At 38.9% G+C, this 23,886-nt stretch overlaps 2 protein-coding genes across 15 annotated transcripts in view; one reads left to right on the forward strand and one right to left on the reverse strand.

Annotated features, from left to right (window-relative positions):
• Positions 1-1,380: 1,380 nt before the first annotated feature.
• NAF1 (nuclear assembly factor 1 ribonucleoprotein) lies at positions 1,381-21,859 on the reverse strand. Of its 3 annotated transcripts, XM_043970341.1 has the most exons (10): positions 21,401-21,859; positions 17,594-17,738; positions 12,512-12,605; positions 12,398-12,403; positions 11,339-11,421; positions 10,898-11,055; positions 10,676-10,727; positions 9,329-10,145; positions 8,835-9,009; positions 1,381-3,216 (listed from the first exon to the last, which is right to left on the reverse strand). In XM_043970341.1, exons 1-10 carry the CDS (start codon positions 21,853-21,855, stop codon positions 3,210-3,212), a joined length of 1,992 nt encoding a protein of 663 aa, XP_043826276.1. In that variant the 5' UTR covers positions 21,856-21,859; the 3' UTR covers positions 1,381-3,209. The 3 variants fall into 3 exon arrangements, with proteins under 3 accessions (XP_043826276.1, XP_043826274.1, XP_043826275.1); XM_043970339.1 differs by having other exon boundaries at positions 1,381-9,009; XM_043970340.1 differs by lacking the exon at positions 12,398-12,403 and having other exon boundaries at positions 1,381-9,009.
• Positions 21,860-22,697: 838 nt separating this feature from the next.
• NPY5R (neuropeptide Y receptor Y5) overlaps positions 22,698-23,886 on the forward strand; it is a 174,313-nt gene continuing 173,124 nt past the window's right edge. For 7 of the 12 annotated variants that reach the window (XM_043972952.1, XM_043972946.1, XM_043972949.1 and 4 more), the window contains exon 1: positions 23,215-23,586. The gene's annotated coding sequence lies outside the window, so the exon portion shown is untranslated. Of the gene's footprint in view, positions 22,829-23,213; positions 23,587-23,886 lie in introns of those variants that run through there. The other 5 variants (XR_006353638.1, XR_006353639.1, XR_006353637.1 and 2 more) reach the window with 3 other exon arrangements.

Consider the following 23,886-nt stretch of genomic DNA (forward strand, 5'->3'; position numbering starts at 1 on the left):
CTTTGTTTTTAGCGGGTGGTATAAAGGTCCTACTGTATTCAATAGACATTGTTAGCTCAAGTGCTTTTATGGGAGCCAGGGACTAGACTACCCACATCTGGGGAGATTTCCTAAAAGTACTTAGTAACTCTGGGTGTAGCTACAAGCCAAGGAGTTATGATTTTGAAGAATGCCCCCAAGATTGGATCTGGACCATGTAGAGCTAGGCAATGGGGTTCTAGGATAAAGAACATATTAATGGTTTAAGTGTTACAGTGTGCAAAAATCAAAAAGGGCATAGATTAGGGACTGAGTAACACTATCGCTGTTTCCTATGAAGGAGGGTGTGTGTGGCTGAAGGCAGTGGGGATGGCAGCTGACAAGTCATCTTCATCTTCGCTACTAATGTCCTAGGCGAGGCTGTGTGAGTAATCAATCCACCCCATTGGAAAAGCTGGACACACTTGAATTGGGTGATAGCCACAGGATCCTGGGATGTAGCCATATGCCTTCATCTATGTCAGCCCCTGGGTAAAAACTCTGACTGTGTCTAACTCAGAGGACAATAAAAGCATTTGCCGCTGAACACAGATGAGGCAATTTGGGGATTCTTCCACCTAGATGAACTGTATTAAATTCATAGCTCCATTCTATGCCAGGTTACTTCCCACTCAGGCAGCTTTATGAATGCTGGGGTTTTTTTAAACCTATGTACATGCCAAACAATAGGCAAATTTCAAATTCTCTCTCCCACTAAGAGAATGAGAAGGAAAGTACAAAATAAGCAGTGTCCACATTATGCTTCCCAGCTCCCCAGTCAGAACTCAATTTAAAATATGACCCCTTATCTTTACAAAAAAAACCCCATTTCCTTGCATAGCCCCTACTTGAGTATCTCATTGTGATCCCTCATGAGTAAATATTGTACTGTCTGAACCTGAGATGTACTCTGCATGACTTCAATGAGGTAATCAAAACCTGTGACATGTACCTATGTTATAACATTGTTAACCATGGCTTACTTTTGTAGATTTGAGATGAAGACTATTAACCAGAGATGCATAAAAGGGAGTAATTATTTCAAAATTTACAGGATTTGAGAAAAAATCTTTTCTAACAACACTAAAAGTCATGTGATGTGGCTTGAGACTGGGAATGAGATGTTAAATACTGTTCCTTGTTCAAATTTCTTCCATCTGTGACTTTTTTAATAGTTGAGATCACTTTCTATTAATTACTGATTTAAAGATCTGAAATTAGTTGAATGTCTAAGTAACATTAAACTGAAAGAACTGACAGTTATATGGACAATTCTCCATTCAATTGGGGAGGGAACCAATTTGGACAGATGGGAGAGAAAAAGCAAAAAGGCGAACAAATGACGCTACTCCATTTCATTGATTTTGCGAACATTTATTGAACATTTAAACATCGATAAACATTTATCAACATATACATGCATAATATAATTTGGTTACGGCACGCCACAACAGATTTACGGGGACGAGATCTTAGTTGAATAACTAAGTCTTTTACGGCACAAATTCACAAGCACCAATCTCGAGATAGCCCTTAGCCCCAATTGGATTTAAACTGTAGAGTGTTATAGAGTTTTTACTCTAAGGTTTACTCTACAGTTACTTATCCTATAGTTAAAATGAGAAATAACATCAATATTAGTATTAGTTTAAGATTTATGTAGCGCCAAGAATATATTAATTAGCTACTGACAATCTAGAAAGATAATCTAAGTATCTCTTAAAACTACTGGAGCTTAAGGAAGTTGAAAACATTGAAGATAAAGGTATATAGGGGTTTTGTGGTTGCTACTTACAATCTAGAAAGAATCTAAGTATCCCTTAAAACTACTGGAGCTTAAAGAAGTTGAAAACATTGAAGATAAAGGTATATAGGGGTTTTGTGGTTGCTACTTAACAATCTAGAAAGACAATCTAAGTATCGCTTACAACTACTGGAGCTTAAAGAAGTCGAGAACATTGAAGGTAAAGGTATATAGGGGTTTTGTGGTTGCTACTTACAATCTAGAAAGACAATCTAAGTATCGCTTAAAACTACTGGAGCTTAAAGGTATACAGGGGTTTTGTGGTTGCTACTTATAATCTAGAAAGACAATCTAAGTATCACTTAAAACTACTGGCGCTTAAAGAAGTTGAAAATTTTGAAACTATAGGTGTTTTGTTGGGGTTTTTGGCATACTCGACTTACATTTACACAGTTTTTTTTTTTTTTGGCATTTTTACAGTATTATATATCATAGAAACACACATTATTATCACTGGAAGGGACCATAGACCCTTCTTTTACAGAAACACAATTTACACTTGAGTGACATACAAACATTATGCCAATTTCATAGGACCCTGGGGCCCCGAGAGGTGCTAGGTGACTTGAGAGAGCTTTTGCTTTACTCAGGGATCTTCACTCTTTGCTCCTCTACAAGGACCTCCAACTCAGTATATTCCAAAGGAAATTCTTAGACATGATGTTCAGGAAAATTTACTGTAGAAAACTCACCTCCCATTGATCTCAGGTGGTTATGAGAATGGGATTGTCTGAAAACTGATCTGAAGTCTTTGGGGGAAAAGATACCCCATAATTATTGAAAATTACAAAAATACTTATGTTTTAGTGTTCTAATTTGGACTAGCAGTACATGAAGCAGAGGCCCGAGTCACTCTGTCTCATATCAACTGCTGTAGGTTCCATAAAATAAATAGTTTAGAATAATATTCAACTGTTTTCTTTCATATTCAAGAGACTAGCCATGTTTCCTTTACATGCTTCCCTCCACTTCATACTCTCCTTGTCAGAAAAGTCCTCACAAAACCAACTAGTCCAGCCCACACCTCCTTTTCCCAATTCAAGAGGACAAGTGGACTCCATTAAAGAATGAAGTGAGCCATCTGTATCTGGGATCCTAGTTGCACGATAATGTTGATATAAGGGGCAAAACCATCTAAAGGGAGCACTGAGAAGATACTGATTTCTCTCTCATAATCTCTTGGCATATAGCCACCTTCTATGGATGCTTCCAGAGGCTATGTATGACCTCTCAGTACCAATGCACAATCGTTTTAAGTTTTGAGATCATAAATCTGCAAGAATTAGCCAATAAATTTCATGGAGGGGTTAGTATGTACGTAGTACCAATCTAGGTCTTGTGGGGTTACATAGAGAAGTACAATGTCTGGTCCTGGCCCTCAAGAAGTTTAATATCTAGTTGGGGAAAAAAAGATACATACATACATAAAAAGGTTAAATAATGACTCAGTACAATGAAGAAATCCCTGTAAGGCAACATACAATTAAGTAAGAGATGAACAGTATGAAGAATGGGTTATGAATTTATATCATTGTCTTTTTTAATGATTACAAAAGGCTTGATGAAAGAATGAGAGAAGTGGGTTTGGGCTGGGCCTTGATAAAATGTAGGTTCTAAGGAAAAAAGACTTACTGTAAAATATTTCCAAGGTAAAGAGTTTTGGTATAAATTTGAACATTTTCTTTGATGGGCAAATGTCTTTCAAGTTCATAAGAATAATTTTTTGTGTATGTTATATTTGTATAAAGTGGAATTTAAAAGACAACAAGAGGAGAGGAGTTGTGTCCATGTGACATCTACTTAAGAGTATAATTTATTAGTATTCAGAGAAGCTTTCTTATCAACAGACTAAACAGATTTGGATTTCCTTATTTGTACATTTTTTTTTTCCTTTAGGTGTATAACAATTTTGCAGATAACGCTTTCACTTTAGAATACTTTTTAAAAAAATTTAAGATGCTTTTATTTGTTCTGTTCATGGAGATCTGGATCTCTATGCAATCTTTGGCAATAAAGTAAGAAAATACCTCTAAGTGTTTTTCTAATGTAGAATAATTACATCAGTGGGACATTGAATTGCTTCTTGAATTAAAGTTGCCCTCTTTTATAATCAACAAACTAATGAAATTAAGATACAAAAGATGCATTCGAGCTAAACGATCTAAGAAACCGAATGTGTTGATAAATATTAAAGAATATTTCAGAAATTGCTGTAGTGAGGCATCGGATTCATTGCTATATATTTGGCATTGACAGTCTGGTGCATATTAAGAATTTGGAAAGTTTGTTCTAACTAAAAGATAATGGGTCCAAGCATTCAACTGAGCTCTATTCCTCAGCAGCCAACTGATGTTTCATCTGAACTAGAGGCATCTCTGTACTTTCACAAAGTTTTCCTGACCACCTGAGAAATCACAGACAGTCACTAGAAGTTTGTAACCAAGTGGATGTAACTAACACTAACTGAACATGGCTGAGTAGCTGCCATCTATGAAAAAAAATGACTGTACCTGGGATTGTGGTATTATGCATTTTTCTGATTCAATATATTTACAAACATACAAAACTTGATAGTATTGATCAAATTAATGCCTAGCTATTGTCTTTAACTTTTAAATAGTATTAAAATTCATTTGATTACATATAGCTTACAACATACTTAATATTGTAATGTCTGGTATTTACAGCTGGCCAAAAAGAAAATTATACGTTAAATTAAAATTACTTAGCTTTTGATGGGTAGCAACATTCATCACAATCTGTATAACTGAACCCAACAATGTCAAACCACCTCTTAGGAGGGATATTGTTCAACAGTGCAGGCAGCTATACCTTTACAATAGCAGTGGGATGTAGAATAAAGCACATTCACTCCAGCGGACTATTAAGAACCCTTTAGAGTTTTCTTTCCCCAAACCTGTTAGAGATCATCTTCACCTAGCAGTCACTCTTGGATTGGGGTTCTATGCTAACAAGCAGATTTTTTGCTTTGGGCTTGTTATTTGTTTTTCTCCATCAGTATCTGAGTCACCTATGATCCTAAGATCATCTCTCTATTTGTTTTGGCATCTGTCCACAAGAAGTAAAATGCACTTATGAGAGAGGCTACCACATAAGCAACAAAACAACTTGGTTTTTATTCTTCTGAGTTCAGACATATCACACTATATGCAATATCTACTTCAAAAGAAAATTTGATCATAGAATGCGAATCTGATTTTATATATCCTTTTCCCTCTGTTTTGCTCATCTACATCTCTAGTACGTGCTAATCACCATACTTAGTATTTTGTCCTAATACTATAAACAATCACACCTAAGTATCCTGATTCTGCTAATATTTATTCATAGTGGTAAACATTTCTAAGGCCATTTTATTCATCTTAGAATTTGGAATTAGAACCCCCTTTCAGAAATAAGGGGCCTGCCTGATTAGATTAATTTTGATAGGTTTTGTTTGTTTGTTTGTTTGAACCAGATAAAATATTGTATTTCCAGTATAGATATTTCTGACCCAGCATCCACTCAATCTCATAAAGAAACAGTCAAAAGTTGGCAGCTATGGCACTCAACACATAAACCAAGATGCCCCTAATTCTATAGCATGCAAGAGTATAGTTGCTAAGAAGTTCAACTGACTTTCCATTCTAGGTATTAAATAAACTGGCACAGGTAATGAAATACATTTAGTTGGATTAAACTGTAGTAGTATGTTGATATGATTTCAATCATGTAGATGCCTGTTTATTTTGCATTACACTTATGGTCTACCTGATGAGGGAGAGTATTGAGGAAATCACTGTAAGTCTCGATTTTGTTTTGTTGTGATTTTAAAGCTCTTTCAACTTTATATAGTGGAAATTAATCATACATGGTATCTTTCAAAAAACATTAATGTGAACTGAACTGGGAGACTAATGTGTTGGTATGCATTTGATTTAAATTAGAATTGGCAATTACTAAAGATATTAAATTTTAGCTGAATTCAGTTTAGGGATCAAGAGAGACATATAGGACCCCCTTGCAACTTAGAGATTCATGATAACAAATATTTATGCATGGCATGCCATTTAACCATCTTCCCACTGCAGCGTGAAGAGTATTTAATATAGACTTTAGTTAATTAGCCATTCTGTAGCACTTTTAGGATGGTAAGATGTCAATTGCACTGATTTAATCTTTGGACCCTCACAACAACCCTGTGAGGTAAGTACTACAGGTATTAGTATCCCCATCTTAAGAATGAGGAAACTAGAGGCTTAGAGAGGTACAAGATGACTTGCCTCGCCTCTCACAATGCTCTGATGACATTAAGCATTTAGCACGCTGTAGTACCACCTTAAGGATATACTCTTTCCCATGGCATGCCCGAAAAAATAAAGAAAAAATGATGATGCAGTGAATATGAAAGAATCTAAAAGGGAAAAAAATGATTTTATAATCAGTATATAATATTTATGAATTTCTCAAGGAAGGAGATGTCTAGAATGCATTACTTGTGAATTGTCAGATTTTCTGAAGATGTCCAATTTAGTTCCATAGAGACCTTGAACTCTAATTATCAGGTCTTTAAAAAATTTGATCAATTAAATGTTGGATCCAATAAAGCATAGTAAATTTCATAAAGATCCAACCAATAATTTGATTTGCCTCAGGATAATCTCACCTCATCAAGTTTTCTTTTAAAGATAGGACCTGGTAGGACTAAGAAGGTCCCTTCTTAATTAGTAGAATATAAATGAATATATCTTACACAGTTTTTCTCTTAACTTTCACATCTTTCTTGTGTATCACTTTTTACCTGTACTATAGGCCAAGACTTTCCATTTAGTTTTGAAGTAAATGCTATTAGGAATGCCAAGTGAAATGTTATATACTTGTAAATGAAGATGCACTGTACATCTAGGATAAAGAGGGAAGTAGTTGAATGGTAAAAAATCTTGCATCAAATTTCTCTGATAAAGGTTTGGTATTCAAGTATATAAACAATTAACAGATATATATACATATATATATATTTGTCTTGTAGTTTGATGCATGAAAAAATAACATTCACCTGAAAGCACAATTTGGCTACTACTTTGCTGTCTGCACAGATAATATCAATTAACTAACTTACCTTTGCTGTGCATTTACCCTGCAAGGATTCAAACTGTGGCCACATTCAGACACCTTCAGTAGAAAATTTCAGTATCTATGAACCCATAACTCATGTTTAAAAGCAAATATTTGCCAGATTTTATTTGACTAACATAAATTACTTGGTAGAGGAAGATCCATTATCACTTTCTTTTAATTGGGGGGAGGGGAGAAACTAAAGGGTTTTTTTGGACAAAATCAAATTTTTGGATAGAATTTAGGACTACAATTACCAATGCAATGAATTTTCAAATAAACATAAGTCACAGCCTCTCTGGGTTACAGATTCCTCAACTCTAAAATGAGAGGACTAGACTAGATAGATAATTCATGAGGCTCTTTCCCAGATCTCAAACCTACACTACCTAGTTCAATCTCAATTCACCAATGAGACCCAGGGAAGTTAACTGACTTGCCCAAAGTCACAGAGATAGTGCTGTTTGAATTGCTTTTGTTGCCAATTATAATTTTTGTTTGTTAATTTGTCTGCATAGAGATTGTACTGCTTGTGTGACCTTGAGCAAAGCACTTAACCCTCTTGAGCCACAGTTTTTACATTGATTAAATGAGAGCATTGACCTAGACAGCCTCTGAGGGCCCTCACAGTTCTCAAGGGACCTTATCAATTACCTCTTAAGTCTGACTGGCATTTTCAGTTGAAGGAACCCGAATCCCAGAGAGTTTTTGACTAGTGTCAAAGCCTCCTACTTTAGATCTCACACATGCTGTAAAATAATATTTATCATTAGGATGCTTAATGAATGGAAGATAGCCAAATAAGTAAATTTTATAATGATTTTCACTGGGGAATGGATATTACACCGTTTCATTTTTTGAAGATTTTTTTTTTAAATGGTCAATTTAGTGAAGAGGGAAGAGAATCTCCCTTTACTTAACCTAAATCAAGGAAATTTGCAACATCCTTCTTTTAAATATTCCTACATGTCAACTTTAGCCTTGTATTTGCTCAGAGTCACAATAATGATTTCTATACCCTCCCATCAATCTTTAATTGCCAAAGAATGCATGTTTTTTCTTGTCATCTCCATTTGCTAAATTTTAAAAATCAATGTTGTTCAAGATTTTTGAAAATGTTTTGATGCACCTACAAAAGTCATTTCCAAACAAGTACATTTAGTTTTTTAAAAAAACAACTACTTTATTTTCTTCCCCATATGTCCTCAGTGGGACTTCAAAATCTTATCTTGCTGGATTTAACACAAACACTCTAAGTCAATCAATGTTTCAACATGTTTTAATCCCTAATGAAAGGTGATCTATATCTGCTACTGTGGAGGAAAAAAGAAAAGAAAATTCTTTTGGATTATAATCACTGTTAGTTAAGTGATAACATAATTTGGAGGGTTAGTTTGTTAGAGGGTTTGTTTTGTTTTGTATTTTTCAGTTTTCTTTTCGATCTAAGATCTAATTTTTTTGTTAGGAGAGTACGTCACTATTTCACTAAAGTTCACAAATATTTACCACTTGAACACTTGAATACTGAATTATTTTACAGTAAGTGTTTTAATTTTTATCAAGTTCGCTTTCTTTAGTAACTAGACTGAGGAATCATGTTTTTTAGGAGCTCTGTCATTTGTTTCTGTAGTGAGCTCATGAAACATGACCTGTCTAGTAATAGGGTCTGTACTGGGAGCAATGTCCACCACCCCGGGCATGATGGCCCTGGAAGTGCTGGTAGTGTGCATTGTGCACATGCTGGGACAGCCCAGACCAAGCCACATGCTGAGAGGGGTGAGCCTGGTAATGGGGCATATCAAAGTACTGAGGAGCCAGCTGATAGGAATGCTGCATCAGAGCATTATCTTGCCTATGCTGAGGCGCAAACAGGGAGGGAGGGGCATCCTGGGCCAACCTGTGCTCGGCGTTGTAAAACTGCCCGGCCGCGTGGGACCTGGAGTGGCTGGACTTGTGGTGTCTGCCACGGGAGAATTCTCGGTGGTACTCCCGCTTGTTGTGGCAGCTCCTTCCAGCCTGGCGAGGCTGGGGGCACCAGTGAGCAGGGATAGGTGCTTCTCCTCCATAAGCACCTAAGAAAGGAAAAACAGCCATATACACCAAAGCAAAAACAAGGCAACATTCTAATACAACTAAGATAGGTCTGTAGTATTTAGGCGTGCCTTTTCTCCCAACTGGCCCTTTTGTACTTATTCAACACAACTCAAATAGACTGTTCTCTGTGATCTTTTCTCTCATTTCCCACACTATAAAGCAGCTAGAGTAGAAAGTATATGGGTTTAAAGCATCTGAATGACAAAGAATTCAAAGTGGTTATGGGGTTTTAGTATTATTTTTTAAAACTAGTGAAATCTACATTTTTGGAGATGCCAAGTTCCATTATTTACATACCAAGATTCTGATAGTCAGGCTGGTACTCCTGATGGAATTCAGCTGCAGGTCTGTACTCTGGGTGGTACTCAGCGGCGGCAGCAGCGGCGGCAGCAGCGTGGTACTCCTGGTGGTACTCCTGGTGGTACTCCTGGTACTCCTGGTACTCCTGAGCAAACTCCTGCTGCCCATACTCTAGCTGCCCGTACTCCAGCTGCCCGTACTCCTGACCCCCAAACTCCTGGCCAAACTCCTGGCCAAACTCCTGACAATATTCCTGCCGGAAACCCTGCTGGAGCAGCTGCCTGTGCTCATGCTGGACCTGCTGCCTGCGGTCCTGCCTGCGGTCCTGGCGGTGGGAGTGCCTGTGCTCATGCCTGTGAGACTTCCTCTGATCCTGGCGGCCGCCCTTTCTCTGATCTCTGTGCCCGCCCTGCCTGTCCTGCTGGGTCACTGTTTTCTCCCGGGCACCCTTGTCCTGGCGGGTGGCCTGCCTATTCTCCTGCCGGGCACCCTGGCGAGAAGCCTGCCTATTGTCCTGTTTGCCCTCCTGCTTCTCCTGCTTGTTCTCCTGCTTCTCCTCCCGCTTCTCCTCCCGCTTCTCCTCCTGCTTCTCCTCCTGGCTAGTCTCCTGGCTAGTCTCCTGGCTAGTCTCCTGGCTAGTCTCCTGGAGGGCAAGCTGCCTGGATTCTGGCCTGTAACCCTTCCTGCCATCTTGACTGTAGCCAGATCTGCTTTTTGACCTGGACTCTGCCCTCTGCTTCTTCCGATTTCGACCGTAGTACTTCTTCTTGCTCTTAGCTGCCTTCTCTTTCTCATCATCACTGAAATCAACAGCCTGGAGAAGGAGAAAGTACATTACCCCACTAGTGATATCCCAATTGATGCCTGAAGCAATTAATGCAAATTATGGATCCCCAATCTGCATTAAAAAAAATGCATTCTTTTAATTAAATAAACAAAATGCACATCACCATGTGCAACAAGGTTAATTCTGGTTTCAACAATGAGAACCATTAGTTTGTTGACTTATTAATACTTTTGTTAATATAATCATAATGTTTGGGTGATGAACTTGCAAGATAGGTTTCAAAGCATTAGTCTCCCCACAGTGGACAGAAAGATGGCCTTAAAGTCTGGAACACCTGGCTCTGCTTCCTGCCTTGGACACATCCTGGCTGTCTCACTCTGGCTAAGATACTTAGACTCTTTCAGTGCTTTAAGGCAACCCTCTCAGCGCATCAAGTTGTGGAGAAAATGCTGACCCTCACTGACAGAGGGAAGTTTCTTCATCTAGCAGTTCTTAACACCAATGAAATCATTGTTTTAGTCTCTAAAATTGCGACAAATCAGAAGAAATTGACTTACTTCTGGAGGTGGCTCTAGGTCATTCTTCCAAGAAGCATCAGAGCCCCGATCCCTGGAAATGCAGAAAATAAAGCAATGCATATTGTATAACAACATACCCTCAAGGAAGAGAGAAAATGTTAATAAATAAAACAAACAGCAAACAAGAGAAAATAATACCATTAAGTACTAAAACTCTGATATTTAGCTATGCCAATTAAAATTATGTTAAGAAGTACTTACCTAATCCTGTCTGTGAAGATGTAGCGAGTGAAGTGCTGGATGGAAGGGGCAAAATACATGATGTCCCGGATTTTTATATCCTTCCTCTTGATGTGTTCCAAGCAACTGAACCGCAGGACATAGAAGGGATGTGCAACCGGCCCAAAGATTTCAAAAATCTGAAGGGGGCGGAGTTAAGAGAGAGCTTAATATCAGAATTTTTAAAAAAACACACACGGACACAGACACATGGGTCAGTTTAGCTTCAAACCCGATTTGGTAATATTTCTAGAGCAAGGATTTAAAGGCAATTTTGTAGACTTTAACATGATTCAAATAAAGTATTCATGATAGTAGGTATGGTATTGAAGAGGATGGTATAACCTTACTGCTACTAGTTCTGAAAATTATAATGTCTTCTGTCAGAGGAGGAGGGTAAAATTTTCTTTTAAAGTCACAAACCTTTCCAGCAGCATGTCGGTTGCTCTTGAAGATCATGCTATCTTCACAAACTGGTGGGAGGTCAGTCACAGATTCAATGATCACTGAAAAACCAAACAGAATAAGCAATTTGTTACATTTAAAAGAAACTTTAGCCAAAGGTAGTTTAGATGTAAATGTTAACGGAATGTTAAAGCTAATAATTTCAAGGCAAGTTAAACAAGAATTGAAGGCGGGATCTTACACCTTAAAACCTAGTCTTGGTTTATAGGAAGTGCACTATTAGCTAAGAAGAGATCCTGCTGTTTATAAGGCATTGCCAACCCTACAAATCACAAAATTTTTTAAAGTATGAATTCAATCATATTATATATCACCAAATGTTAGCTTTGGGCATCTACATAAGCAAACAATTGATAAAGACATGTTAGAATATCATAACAATCTCTGTTTTTTAGCTGTTCCTCTCACTTTTGAGACTCCCTCCATCCCCCAAAACATTTCCCTTTATCCTGCCCTCAGGCATTATTTGATGATACATGAAAAGCTTTTTTACAGGACTCAAAGCATCTTCTGCTGGCACAGGTGGCATAGCAGGTATAGATTGCACAATAATATGGTCTTTTTCATCACAGCCATCTCTTTGAACTTCCCAGATTCTATTGATTCTATTGTACTTTTTTTTCTTAAAAAACAAAATTAATCAAGACCCATCAGAATCTCTCATTGATCTAATACATCCCAATACTTATCTAGTAAATCTAATAAAATCCCGATAACATAAAAAGAACAAATAATACTATTACATACATACATAAGTTTCTCTCTGTGCTTCAAAGTCAATGTAATTATATACTTCTTACCTACCTCACAGGTAACTGTGATGACAAATTACTTCATTATGCATTTTTCTTCAACATCTTTTGGGGTAAATGACATATTAATTTCTCACATATTTTGAAAATTGTGCAACTTTATGTGAAGTACTGACAAAACCAAGAGAATCCAAGAATTTCATGAGATTCCCCAAAGAGCAGTACAAAAATCACAGTTCTTAAATTAAAAAAAATTCCTTTTTACCTTTTCCTTAATTGATTGCAAGATAAAATAACAAAGAAAATATAGATCACTAAGAAAATGTGTTAAACAGTTAAGGATATATAGTGAACATTGTTGACAAAACATTTTACATACCTAGCTTTTCGATAATACCTGAAACCCTCCCAAAGGGCTGTAGTTCAATACTTTCAGGCAGAATGAGAGTCATATCATCTGCTGTAGCAGGTGCCTACAAATATATAAAAGTGCTAATTTAGCAACTAAAGACAATAGGAAAACCTACTACTCACATTTATAAAATTTTAATGTTTCTAAGAACATGACATACATGCTTTTATATAACCTTCCTAATAACCCTAACAAAGTAAACAATTCAAGTCATGCCATCTTCTTTTTACAGACATTTTCCTGATGGAGAATGCATGGGGCTATAGATCAACTACTTGTTCCCAACTTATCCTAACCAAGTGCTGGTTAAAAAAACACAACACAAGGAAGAAAGAAATAATTCGGTCTGGATCCTGTATTTCAACTTTAACCACACAATTAATCTTAATTTATCAACAACTCTAGAGAGAGCACTTTAATAAGCTCCCTTGGAAAATCCCTTGATTGTCTAGACATCATCACCAAAAAGCATTAATTAATTAAATGTTTAATTGTGCATGACACTGTTAGGCATTGTGCCAATAGAACCAGACTACACCATTAAATTTTCCTTTTAAAAGACAATGCTTATTATTTGAACTCTCATCACCTCCCTCAGTGTTGTCTTCCTATTTTTTCCAAAATCATGGACTAATCAAAGACCATGATAATGTATTTGAGATTTAGCTCACAAAAATCCTAAATTGATATGAAAATCCCATCCCAACATCAAAAAATGTAGTGTAAAAAAATGATTCAAAGGACAAAGTAAAAATTTCTGTAAATCATTCATTTACACAATATTCCTGAAAAATGACTGTCCAAATTGAATTAAATTATGGAAATTATTGCTTTTGGACTACAGAGAATCATTCTCTAAATGATCTATTATGAAAACTATTTTTACTGAGCAAGATGTGCTTTATTTTGATTTTAAGTGGGATATACAAGTAGAATGCTTTTTTCTCAGTCCTCCATTTTCTCAAATACCTTATAAAGGACTATCTAACTCTGGGTAGCAAGTACAGAAATTTTAATTATCCAAACTGCTCATTTCAATAGCAAAGAATAGGTACAAAAGTATACAGCTCTGATTAGAGCAATACCTGTACCTCCATAACAGAAATCAAATGTATTTTATACCAACACATCTCATAATTGAGTCTACGTCTTTTAAGACTTGTGCAGGATATATCATTTCTATGGGTTAGTAATTTCATATTTAAAAATGTGCTTGCCCAAGAATAATTATGGTTTGCAATAAACAAAGAAAAATGAGATTTTCTTCCCATTTCAGTTGGAAGAGACTAACTTCCAATTAGACTATCTTTGAAGCACTAATAGAAATGATATGACAGCCACATGAGATGACTATAGCTGATTGTGATTCTAATGGTCAGTAAATGTCAGCCAACTATAGTCCTAGCACTAACTGAAAAAGTTCCATTTTATTTCAGTTGCTAGGTTTTGGAGCCGTCCATGCATTTAAATGTTATTTTTCTTAGGTCAACTTCAATTTACCAGAGTCAATTAACTCAAATCGAACCCCATTTAAAAACACACAAAAGTCATAAAATTAAGCAAAGAAGAGTTATCCTATATCATGTTGTGATTTATTAGCTACTAGGGCTAATTTCCATTTTCCTATGAGGAATGGAATTCATTTCTATCTCTGCTAAAGTATAAGATGTTCACGAAGGCTTCAGAGATAAAATCTCATAGCATATTAAGCAATGTGCTATTGGAAAAAAACCCAGAGGACAGCAAGAGTACAAGGTATATGGTCACTCACAAATGAACCACACCCTGAAAGATGATACCTATCATTTAATCCTCACATTTATATTGTTTTCAATTTACCAAAAAATATTTCCATAATATTCTAATGAGATTCACATTTCTATAGTGTTTTAAAGTTTACAAAGTACTTTTCTCATAACAAAGATGAGACCCAACCTTTTCACATGTAATAAGCCCAAAGCTCTGAAAGGTTAAGTGATTTACCCAAGGTTGAACAATTGATAAATTGCAAGTCCAGAGTCTTTTCATTGCCAAACATGATATTTACCATGTTTAATTCTACAACTTTGTTAAGTAAGCAGGACAAGTGTACTATTATTCCCATTTTAAAGATCAGAGCATTAATGCTGACATAAATCTAATGCTGCACAGGATAAGTAGAATATGTACTTGTTACTTCATAAAGACTAAAATGTTTTGTTTTGTTTTGTTTTTTCACATAGAAAGATGATGGTATTGACCTACCATCAATAGGACTTGTGTCTCTTATTGTTTATTAGTAAGTATCATATTGTTTTTACTAAGAAATGCCATACTGCTTCAATCCCATGGCCCAACAGTTAATGATACCAAGGGACTTGTGGAAGGTCATTGCTGTTTGTGACGTGACCTTAAGATCTAAGGGATGTATCTTAAACAAATATGCTTTTTGTGTAGAGAGTTATAAATTGTAAAGGTGTAAAGAGTTTGGGGCCAACAGTGCAAGGGCATAAATGCCTAGTTAAGCCATTTGAATTGGATTATATTAGACATTTGAGATTTTTGAGTAGGGGTGTGGCACTATTTATGATAGGAAAAACTTCCTCTGATTTCTAATAGCAAGTCTAAAGATGGTCAAAATTTTGTTGACTTTGGGGGTTATGACACAGTAGGCTTTACGAAATGGTCTCCATTCAATGCAGCTCCTATAGAGCAGGATTTTGTTGGTTTGTTTCTTTTTGATCTGAACTCCCATGACCTCATTTATAAAATCGGAAAAATCTCAAATGCTTAAACTATATAACTTAGAGCTGTGATGAGGAAAGCACTCTGCAAACTACATGAATGCGCCATCATTATGATTATTCTTTCAATACACCTGTTATGCCCAGAGATGCAATTACACATAAATCAACAATGCTTTCTCCCAACTCCCTCTCATAGCCATCTAGAAAAAAAGACTAGAAACAACACTAATTTGATCTTTCTGCTTATTTCTGCTTTCTTTCAGGCACACTGCTTTTCATAGGTCTTATAAAGACCTCTCTTAGCAACCTTGTTGAGTCCCAGACTCAACTGTAGGACTCTTTCATAGACCTAGGTCGACTTAACAATGGTTTCTCTCTGGCCCGTCTAGACATCATTTGTTTGTTTGTTTGAATCTCTTTGGACCACTACTTCCATCCCAACTACTGATATGAGGACTAGAATCCAGTCCTCTCATGAAAAAATTCCCTTTCTCTCTTACTGAGGACCCAACCTTTTTCCTCTTGCCTGAAATGGATGACTAAAGAAGTCACCCATTACCCCAAGGGCAAGGGCATAGTTATTGGGAAGACATTCACTCCAGACAAATGAAGATTTTATGGATTTAGTGGCCAGAGAAATAACCATAGTTAACTTTTCTGTGAAATAAAACCCATTTAAAAGATCAAAGTTTAATATAAATCAAAATATGTTAGACAAAGGCAAAAACCCATCAACTTCTGACAGATTAAAGTGAATCTGAAATTCTTTTACAATTTAATTCAACAAATATTGCTTGCAAATCTCTAAGAATCTCACCATTCCAAGAATGAGACAAGTGAGACAAGAAACAAAAGCAGCCTCCATCACAACCATAAGAACCGAACAAATAATTCACAAGAGCAAGCTTTGAACTATTGTGCCCTTCCCTGCCACGCCCTGCCCCCCCCCATCAAGGCGCAAAACAACAGAAAGTTCCATATTCTTCCAAATTAAAAAAGCAACAGGGACTTTATTAAACCACAATCCATCACCATATTATTCATGTAAACTCTCCATTAAAGCAGTTAAGTAGCTCAATGGTTAGACTTTGCCACAGCCTCAGTGGCAGAGTGCCCTGTGCAAACAAATTCCTACCACCTTTCATGTAACCCTGTTCTCCAAGGCAAGAAACAATAGGAAATAGACATTGGTTTAGAAGATGAAATTAAGTTGGACCTACTTAAATAACATTCCTTAAATATATATTCCGTTGTGAAGCATCTTTTTTTTTGTAATCAGCTGTTTATGTCATGTGTTCTGTTTGTTTTTCAAACATGTTGATGGAAAAAATGACAATCACATAAAAAATGCAAACAATCTATGGCAGAAGCCAAGCTATAAAACTTTAAAGGAAATTATAGTAAAAAGCTATCTTGCTAGGAAAATTCTGACTGGAAAAGGATAGTCACATATGATAAATATTGCTATTTTCTCTCTTTCCCATCTGTTAGTTTATGGAAAAGAAGGCAAACTGAGATTTTTTTGGTTGCAAGGTGACTAATGCCTTTTTTAGGACTAGCAGAAGGCAGTCGCAAATAAAAGCTGCTGGACAACCAAATTTTAAGTATCAGCCAGGTCCGTAAGAGCTTGGATGCTCTTAACTTCCCAAACTCCCATAAGTGAAAGGACCAGTTAAAGTCTCTATTGCTTCTTTTAAAAGTTATATACTTTTATATGAAAGTGTGATTGCAAACAGAGGCAGACAGGAAATAAACAGCCTCATTGGTGCTAATTTTAATACTCCCAAAACAAAGAAGTAACAGCCAGGACCACATTTTCACAATTACATTGAGTCCTGGTTATCTATAGTTATACTCCAAGTCTCTTAAAAGACATTGGTGGAGTAAAAGAATGATAAATACTAACACCTAATCAATTCTACTTCTGTTTCTTGAAATGTCTTAACTAAAATGATGATTTCTCATTATTATTGAGCCCAATTCCCTAACCTATAGTTCAGAAGGCATGGTTGGCTGCAAGTAAAGTTGCAAATCTGCACGGGAAAGTGTCACCAACAGCTAAGAGGCAGGAAGAGGGATGTATTTCCTATGCCTCAGCATTGGGAAATTGAGAATGTGAAGCAGAGTGTTTGAACTGGAGGGATCTTAGAGATTACCAGTCCAAATCAAGCCTTAATTTCAAAGATTAGGAAACTAAGGCAGATTCAGGGATATTAACACCTCTGAAGGGTTTATTTTTTAACCTTTTAAGTTAGGAAGGTGGGAAATGGGCTCAGTGTGTTTGGAAAATATCTTAAGAAATAAAAGGGACAAAGATTCTTACATCAGCGGAAGGTATATCTGTCTTTTTGAAGCAGAAGATGCTCCTCTGTTTCGGGGCCCGAGCCTGATCATCTTCTTCATCATCATCTGGGCCACAAAGTTCTCGAATTCTACAGGAGGTGATCGAGCTTTCAGAATCCGAGTCACTGCAGAAAAAAGAAATTCACAAATTTAGTAAACTCTTCTGACAACATTAAAATCAGGATATACTTTGTCTAAGGCCAAACTGGAAAATCCATGGTTAACTACTTCAAAAGGACTGTTTGACATCAATTCCTTACTTTACCAGAATTTCATGAGTTGAACCCCGCCCCCCCCCCCCCAAATGCACCTCTGGTGGCTATTCTAACAAATAGACTGGTATTCTCAGTCAAGGGACATAGTCTCCTGCCTAGCTAGTCTTTGAAGCCTTTTTCAAATCTTCTGGGTATTTCTCAGTTAACACCTACCTTCCATCTCTTGCAATTTTTCAGTTCTCAATTTCAACTAAATCTAGTAAAAAACAGAACCATGACAGTATATATACATATTTTAAACAAATACAGAGCCCCTTTCTGATATCTATTTTCCCTAATGGAGTTTAAAGAACCCTTGACTCACCTGCCGTCTTCAGGGACTCGGATTCTTAAGTAAGCATAGGCACACCCCATCCCGAGAAAAACAAAGGCTGCCGATATTTCATAGACTTTACAGGGTACCATCAGTAGTAGCATTTAGTAATGCTTAAAAAAGCCCAAGACTAAACTAGTGAAATCTCACTTTTTTCCGAGTACCATCGCATCGGCTGAGTTTCTGAGAAGTATTTTTGAATTTGCTAAGATCGAATTCAGAGCTAGAAGGAGTGTTAGAATTCATCTAGCCCAAGAGTGAAGGAGGGAGAGAGAAGGAAAGTTTCCTTCTCTCCCCCAAGAAGGAGTGGAGTATACTGCAGTACTGCACTGGCAATATATACCATCTCTAGCCCAGCCCCCTCATCACGCCCAGCCCCCTCCTCCTGCCCAACCTCCTCCTCGCACCCCGGCCGCTAGTCAATCAGGGTAAAGTGCCAATCCTGGACCACGCCCCCTAACCTACACAAAAAAAAATCTATCTCCTCCGCAGTGGAAAGAGCACGGCACTTGGGAATAATAAAAAGAAAAAAAAAAAAAGAAAAAGCCAAAAATCCTGGAGTTCTGATCCCCTTTACAATACTTTTTTTCTTTATCAGTTAAAACCATAAGCAAGTCATTTAGCCTCTATGAGAGAAAATTTCTTCATCAAATGAGGAAACTGGAATCTGGAGGAAGTATCAATATAATTACCAAAACAACAATCCTCTGCGGTAAGAATAAAATGAGAAAACAGATACAAAGCATTTTGAGAAAAAAAAATTAAGTACTAAATCAGAATGCTGTCAGCTATTAATTCTATCCCGTTCTTCCCAAAGACACTAAGTCAGTGCAATTATGCAGAAAAAATATATTAACTTTCACAATCCAGTATAAACCTCAAAGTAAAATTCAACTAATTTAGCAAAGGAATGCTCTAGGTAGGTACTCAAGCACCTAAGGTTTTCAATAGGGCTAGGCGGAATGTAAGGGCTCAGAAATAAGCGTAAAGAATAAAGTATCAATATCTTGGGTCCAGACTAGATTCCTCTCTCCCTCCTTTTCAATCTGCTCAAAGTATCTGCTACCATATAAATGTACAGCTCTGACTGAAGCTTAACCAATAACTAAGGGGAAAAGGGGAGGAGTTAACGATTAAGGATCAAAGAGCACTTTTTTTGGTGGAGGTAGAATCCGTTAGAAGGGTGAAAAATGACTAATTATTCTCCACTTTAGTTAAGAGGGGGGAAATAGTTCCATAGATTAAGCACACCCTCCCCAAAATTCCTTTTATTTTATTTTATTTTTTTGGGGGGGGGGGTTGCCGCAGGAGGGAAAAGATGATTTAAGGCTGGGAGAGGAATGCAGGACTACTCACCCCACTAAGAATCCATAACACTTTTTTTGAGGCAATGCAATTTCATGCAGGAGGGTCACAAATAATTGCTAAATACACAATTCCTAGAGTGAGGGGAGAGGAAAGGACTAATAACCCCAATAAGAGTTGCAAACCACTTTTTAAAGTGGAGAATTATAAGAGTCAAGACTTTGGGGTTCAAAGGAACATCTAGTGATCCTAATAAAGGATCACAAAGCATTTTTGGGAGGGTTCGAAGTGCGGAAGAATGGTCAAAATAGTTGTGACTAAGTACGAGTACTAACCACTTCATTAAGAATTGAAAAGCCTATCTCAGGGGAGAGTAATTAAGTCAGGAGAATAAAATATTATTGCTAAATACTCATGACTTGGGAAAGAATAATTACCCCCAATTTAGGTTTACGAAGCATTTTTGGAGGAGGATGCAGAGAGTCAAAAGATAAAGCTATATATGCCCAATCTGGGAGGAATTGGAGCCATCAAGTCATTCCTATCATGGATCGGAATGCACTTTTTGAGCAATTAAAAAAAGTATATGTTGTAATTTGGCAAAAAAAAAAAAAAAAACCCAAAACCCAGTAAGAATAATCAGCCCAATTAAAGATTATTACAATGCATTTTTTTTTTGGTGGAGTAATGTGTGGCAGGAGGGAAAAAAAAAAAGATTATTAAATAGTTTTATGCTCAGAGAATGGGGAAGACTAATAATCACCTCATTAAAATCGAAAAGTACTTTTAGTGTTGAGGCCATTAAGACAGAAACGTAAACAATTATTGATATATTCTTGTGACTTTGGGAAGAAGGATTAATTTTCCCCAGATTAAGTGTGACCAAAAAAAAACCTATAGTATTTTCTGGAAGGAATGGGTGTCAAAAGATATTGCTAAACATTTAGGGGGAATTTGAGAGGAAAAGGAAACAATCACCCCATTAAGAATAGCAAGAACACTTTTTGAGAGTGAAAAATGTATTATTTTGACATGAGAAAGAAGACTTAACTGCCCCAATTAATGACAGTAAAGCCATTTGGGAAGGGGATTTAGAAGGGGGTGGGTAAAAATTATTGCTAAAGACTTGTGTCATGGGGAAAAAGGAGAAGAGGGCTCTTCGCCCCAATAGTTCATTTATTTTTTTCTCATTTAGGAGGAAAATGCAGTTAAAAAATTGTCGCTAAATACTCATTACTTGGAGGAGAAAAGTAAGAGGGCAAATCGACTCAATTTACAAATAGGAAGCACTTTTTTTAAAGAAGTGCAGTTGGAAAGGGCAAAACTGCTAGGCACTCATTTGTGACCTGGGGAAAGAGATAGCTAGACACAGCAATTCAGTTGTGAATGACACTTTTTTGGGGGGAGGAACGAGTGTGGCAGCAGCCATCAAAAATTTCTGCTAAAGACGAGCGATTTTGTGGGCAAGTCATTGAGTTTAAAGACTGCAACACTCTTTTAGTCAAAAGTTACGGCTTGCCGAGAAACTTAGGTGGGGAAAGAGCACAAACTCTGGAGAGCAAGAGAAACTTAGTAGCACAAAAAGTTAGAGATGGCTAGATTGTTTCCCAGAGTTCAGAGAGAAAGTGAGGTTTACCAAACACTTTTGGGGAGCTTGGGGGGTGTGTGAGAGCAGCAATGTCAACAGGTTAAGGGTGAGCATGGCCTAGGGGAGAGGAGAAAAGGCGGCGAACATAAACAGTGCCATTTTTGCTGCATGCACCACATGCCCCCCACCCCCAGTGCCCCACCAGGCCGCCTGCAGCAGGACAACCTGGCCCTCCCCTTCCCGCCCCCTCCCAGGCACACACGCGCCCATGCCCCAAGGGGCAGGGGGGGGCCCTCTTTTTCACACCTGTCTGAATCCCAGTTGTGCATGGGCTTGGCTCGGCTGGGTCCAGGCATGCAGTCATCATCATAGTCCATAGGCTCTTCCTTGCCCACTTTGAGGGGCTGTTCCCAGACCACCAGGGGCAAATTGGCATCATCCTCATCTTCATCCTCATCCTCATCTTCATCCTCATCCTCATCATCACTGTCATCGTCGTCGTCGATGATCTTGTGGCTTGGTCCCGGTTTAGGTTCACACAGTCCTGCCTTGGGGTCCCTGATCAGGGAGGAGGGTCCCTCTCCGGGGTCGGGGTCATTGTCGGGGTCATTGTCACTGGACTGGATCTCACCGGGCTCGGGCTCGGTAGGCTCTACTTTAATGGTTTTCTTCTCTACCTCGGGTTCCATCTCCTTGCTCTCTGCCCCGTCCATCTCCTTGTCCTCTGCCCCCTCCATCTCTTTCCCCTCTGCCCCTTCCATCTCTTTCCCCTCTGCCCCGTCCATCTCTTTCCCCTCTGCCCCGTCCATCTCCTTCCCCTCTGTCCTGTCCATCTCTTTCCCCTCTGCCCCGTCCATCTCTTTCCCCTCTGCCCCGTCCATCTCTTTTCCTTCTGCCCTGTCCATCTCTTTCCCCTCTATCCCCTCCATCTCCTTCCCTTCCATCCCGTGCCCAAGTTGGGCCACTTTTGCTTACTTTTTGCGCTTGTTTCCCTCACTTTTCCGTTGTTGTCCGCCTTCTTTCCCTATGCTCCCTCTTTCCCCCTTAACTTTCTTCTCCTCCCTTTCCCCTTCCCTGGGTCCCAAGGACCCACCCGCTTGCCCTTCGGACACAGGCGCCCCAAAGTGGAACGTCTGCGCAAAGAGCCTGGGGAGGAGGACTCTTTTAAGCGCTCAGGAGGCTCACGCGTTCACCGGGTAACAGCCACGCGGGCGGGAGGGCACTGGGGAAGAGGGCGGGCCGGAGAGCAGGCTGGCGGCCGCATGCAGCCCGGCCAAGCCGGACCGTGGGAGCCGAGCGCCCTCTGCTGGCCACCCAGGGGCACACTCGCCAAGCGCCGCGCCGCCACACAGACAGCAAACAGCTCCACTTCCGGGCGGGGCTCAGAGGAGGAGAGATCAAACAGCTAGGCGCCTGGAGAGAGGGTGGAGGGGAGGGGAGGAGGGTGAAAAGAGTTAGGAGGAGTCTGTCAGGCAGGCGCGAACTCTCAGCCTCGCGACCTCGGGCTAACAAAGGTAAATGGCCAAAATGCTCCCAAAAGAGGAGGAAGGATGAGAGGGGGAAACTAGGGGATGCGGTTCGACTCACGAGGGCAGCAGGGTGGCCAGAGTCTCCTACACACCGCCTGAAGGAATGGAACCAGCCTCAACCAGCTCAAACCGGCCTAAGCACTAGGGGTAGGGAGGGGAGTTAAAGAAGGCGGAAGCGGAAACCTGAGAACCGGAAAGCATTCAAGTAGGTCATTTCAAGGAGTATTACTGGCAATTAATTGGTTAAAACGAGCCTGTAACGGTAGCATGAAACGCCGGTGCAATCGTGGGCACCCAAGAATGGAACTCGTTATGGTCTACTTTACTTCCTCAAAAAGTTTACGGCGCCCAAGTTGCCTAAGCTGTCCTGCCAGAAAAGTTTCCGGAAAAGATGACGTAGTGTATGAACTGGCGCAATATGGTTGGTCAGGCTGTTGCTGGGGAAATTTTTTGTAGGGAATACGCAGTACGTTGCCGCAATACGGCAGTACGTTGCGGTAGAACGTGGTGACGTAATGGTTGCTGAGCTGGCAGCACGTTCCTGGCTGTCCCCAACGTAAGGTCACGTTGGCCAGCGGAATGGCGTCATCGCGCTAGAAGCTGGCGCTTCTGGGAAAGGGGGCAATGAGTCGGTGGTTTTTTAGAGGCCTGACCGCTATGCTGTAAAACGCTTTTGTAGGTTATTTCATCAAAATTTTTCTGATGCGGTTATATTGACAGTGTGTACCTTTCTTTCAGAATCTATAGAGAAGAGCAGCGGTGTCGGATGGGATCTTGGAAGCTTGCCGGGAGTGTGGAGATCGGTAGGCCGCCTTTTTCCAGCGACCCCTCTTACGCAGAATGGGTGGGATGCCGTTGCCTAGGAAACGTAAATATGGACGCTTAGCTGGGGAAGCTGAGAAGTGCTTACGTGGTGAGGGCAGCACTTTCTGGTTCCCTGTCAGGGCATCATTCCGGCCACAGGTATGTCAGCGACCACAAAATGAATACTTATTGAGCGGTTATTCTATGCCCAGCTTTGCGCTGGGGAGGGGAGGGGGAAATTCAAGAAACGCATAAAGACGTGATTCTTGGATAATTGAAGTAATGATGTGGAAAAATGGAAAATTATGCTTTATAGAATATAATGGTGTGGTGGTCTTTAGGAGCTAAGAAAAAGTGTTTTAGAGAGCTTCACGGAGTAATAAATAGTTGTGTTTTGTTTTGATTTCCCTAGGCAAATTGTTTCTCAGCCAAAAGATTTTAAAGAATGGCTAAAATTGG

The sequence above is a fragment of the Dromiciops gliroides genome, chromosome 6 (genome assembly GCF_019393635.1).
Source record: "Dromiciops gliroides isolate mDroGli1 chromosome 6, mDroGli1.pri, whole genome shotgun sequence".
Taxonomy (NCBI): domain Eukaryota; kingdom Metazoa; phylum Chordata; class Mammalia; order Microbiotheria; family Microbiotheriidae; genus Dromiciops; species Dromiciops gliroides.

Bases quoted from the DNA above. Each gene is read 5' to 3' on its own strand.
- NAF1 (XM_043970339.1), bottom strand. From the start codon at position 21,855: ATGGAAGGGGCAGAGGGGAAAGAGATGGAGGGGGCAGAGGACAAGGAG. The intron at 17,739-21,400 runs GTGTGAAAAAGA...TTTTTTCTGCAG, and splicing joins CACAACTGGGATTCAGACAG to TGACTCGGATTCTGAAAGCT. The intron at 10,146-10,675 runs GTAAGTCAATTT...CTCCTTCTCCAG, and splicing joins ACCTAGAGCCACCTCCAGAA to GCTGTTGATTTCAGTGATGA.